At 39.9% G+C, this 2,777-nt stretch overlaps 1 protein-coding gene across 2 annotated transcripts in view; it reads right to left on the reverse strand.

Moving 5' to 3' along the window:
• Nucleotides 1-1,082: 1,082 nt before the first annotated feature.
• The window catches only part of LOC106815532 (nuclear factor NF-kappa-B p105 subunit-like), a 10,767-nt gene continuing 9,072 nt past the window's right edge, over nucleotides 1,083-2,777 (reverse strand). For both annotated transcript variants that reach the window (XM_014819999.1, XM_014819998.1), the window contains exons 6-7: nucleotides 1,469-1,642; nucleotides 1,083-1,290 (exon numbers count right to left, since the gene is read on the reverse strand). In XM_014819999.1, the coding sequence (XP_014675485.1) occupies nucleotides 1,121-1,290; nucleotides 1,469-1,642 (344 nt within the window). In that variant the 3' untranslated portion in view covers nucleotides 1,083-1,120. The remainder of the gene's footprint in view (nucleotides 1,291-1,468; nucleotides 1,643-2,777) is intronic.

A 2,777-nucleotide genomic window follows, 5' to 3' on the forward strand; every position in this document is an offset into this window, starting at 1 on the left:
CAATGCAAGATATGGATCGCTTCCACTTTCTTTGCACTTCGTAAGCATTTGTTTCAAGATTCGGACAAACTTTTCGGCTAATCCATTTGACTGAGGGTACGTAGGACTCGATGTTCTGTGTTCGAATCCCCAGTCTTTTGCAAATTGTTTGAACGTAGATGCACTGTACTGTGGTCCGTTATCACTTACGACCACCCGCGCAATGCCATGTCTAGCGAAGATGGATTTCATATGTGTTATGATCTCGCTAGATGTTGTGCCGGATAACTTCGCTATTTCCGGATATCTGGAAACATAGTCGACGACGACGAGATACTGACTTCCTTCCCAGTAGAACAGATCTGTACCTACAGTTTCCCATGGAACTGTAGGCATTTCATGTGCCATCATCGGCTCTTTCGTATTCTCATTGCGATGTGTTATACATACTTTGCACTGCAGGATCATGTTTTTAATCTGAGCCGACATTCCCGGCCAGAATAACACTTCTCGAGCACGACTTCTGCTCTTGTCAATGCCCCAATGTCCGACATGTATGTTCGTCAACATTTCGCGACGCATCGACTTAGGAATTACCAGACATTCCCCTCTGAGAATTATGTCGTTGGCGATCGATAGTTCGTCACGAAACTGCCAAAACTCCTGCAGTTCCGCCGATAGCAAGTGTTTCTCTGTCGACCAGCTGTTTGCGATCTCGACTTTCAGTTGGCACATGGTTGGGTCCTTCTTCAATTCCGATTCGAGCTGTCTCAGCTTACTGTTCGAGATTGGGATTGATTCAACCACAGAGTTGACATGTTCGATAAGTATATTATTAAAATGTAAACACTCGTGCGTTTTTCACAAACATTGCAAAATATCCCAAATGGCCACAATCATATTTGTAAATGTCTCTGTAAACAGAAACGCACCTGTGAATTGAAGTACGATGTTAGTGAAGAGATTATAGATAAAAAGCCTAGACTAGTACTATCGTAACTATGTTATATATAGTCAAGTTATATATACTCTTAATCTTATCTGATCTCAATATGGTGGCGAGGATTTTATAATATGGCTTATTGGCCTAGCGTGTCGTTGCAATACTGTGGTGCAGCTTGCACTTACACATTTTTAGACATTACAGGTAACACACATTGACAGGTAAACCTATACATTTTTTACCTCCTTTCTTTACTTTACTAGTGAACATTAACATTTCAGTATCATTCTCTCTGCTTTGACCACCTTGGCAAGATTCTGCTGACTTTCCAATCTTATATATCCTCAATTCTCCATTCTGGGTTGATCCTAGACAAGAAATAAAGGATTGCTATAGTGAATGATAGTGAACATGACCACAATTCGATGTCACCAATTAACGTTTTCGTAATAATGCATTCTATTACAGAAGCCACTCAAGTAAACCCATTTTGCCTATGAATGGTACCACATGGAGATACGTAGCAGGAACATCATTCGCACTTACTTTGGTTGATTACCTCACTAGAAAAGACAGGACTGCACAGCTGGGGGCCGGTCAAGCCATCTTCATTCAGCGAATATGCTTCAAACTTGAGAACCACAATGTGCTGGCCATCAAATTTTTTAAGCCTCTTAATTTTTGACTTCAGTTCTTCATCGAGCTTCCTCCTGACAGCAGCTGCAAAACCAAAATATATAGGTTGTCCAAGATGACACGATGTTGCCTCCTTTGGCAGTGCAAGCTGGTAAGGACAAGCTGTAAATTTTACATTCATGCCTAAACATCTACTTGCTAGCAGCAGCTAGCTTAGCTACCTACAGATAGTGATGGGAATCGGTTAGAATTTCATCATCGATCATCGGTTGCACCCAACCAATCGATGATCGAAGATAATCGGTTGAATGTTATTGATCGCGTCTACCAGATATTGAAAGATATCATTTAATACAGTATTTTTTATAATACAATATTCGAAAAGCTATGTAACAGTACACTTGCTTACGTTTGGTGTATGCTATAAATATAACCAAAACAAACACACACAAATAAAATAAAATCATTTCATCAATGTTTGCAAATTTTTTTTGATAATCGATTATATATTTTCCTAATCGAGCGCTCGGTCAGTTGCTGCAAACGACTGACTTTCGATTATAATCAATGATCGGGACATCACTGCCTGCAGGTACCCGAAGAGCATACTCCTGCCAACAATAGTGAGTGTCAAGGTGCCTGATAAATGGCAAAAGATCTTACCAGACATTTTCTAGGACTTATAACTTCCACTTTCCTGTACCCTAAGATTTGAGCCAATCACAATATTTCTAGCTCGTGTATATCTTCCATGTAATGATTAGTGAAGAAACTCTTGCATACAGCAAACATTATTCCCTCATTCTCAGTAAATAGCATAATCTTAAGTATATTAAACTTGTTAGTTATCATTGGTAAAATATGAACCTAATAGAAATGCCCGGCCCCCCCACCACTCCGAGGTCGGAGGGACCGCATGCGCGTTCCAAAAATCTCCGGTAAAGGGGTATTTTTGCGCGACAAAATCCAGCCCAAGAATTGTAAAAAAAGGGGGTGTATTTGACTTTTCACCGGAGATTTCTTTAAAAAGGGGGTGTTTTTCCTCTTTCTCTTTCATCTTGAATATCATAGAAAACTTTATCAAATCCCGGGATCAAATTCCTGAAATTCCTGCTAGTTTTCAAAGCTCATTCAGGATTATTTAATTTTGAAATGTAAAAATATTGCCCCCTAGTTCCCCTCGATCACTGAACTCTACACTACGTAGTGTAGACTGGTT

The sequence above is a fragment of the Priapulus caudatus genome, unplaced genomic scaffold (assembly GCF_000485595.1).
Source record: "Priapulus caudatus unplaced genomic scaffold, Priapulus_caudatus-5.0.1 Scaffold1139, whole genome shotgun sequence".
NCBI classification, from domain to species: domain Eukaryota; kingdom Metazoa; phylum Priapulida; class Priapulimorpha; order Priapulimorphida; family Priapulidae; genus Priapulus; species Priapulus caudatus.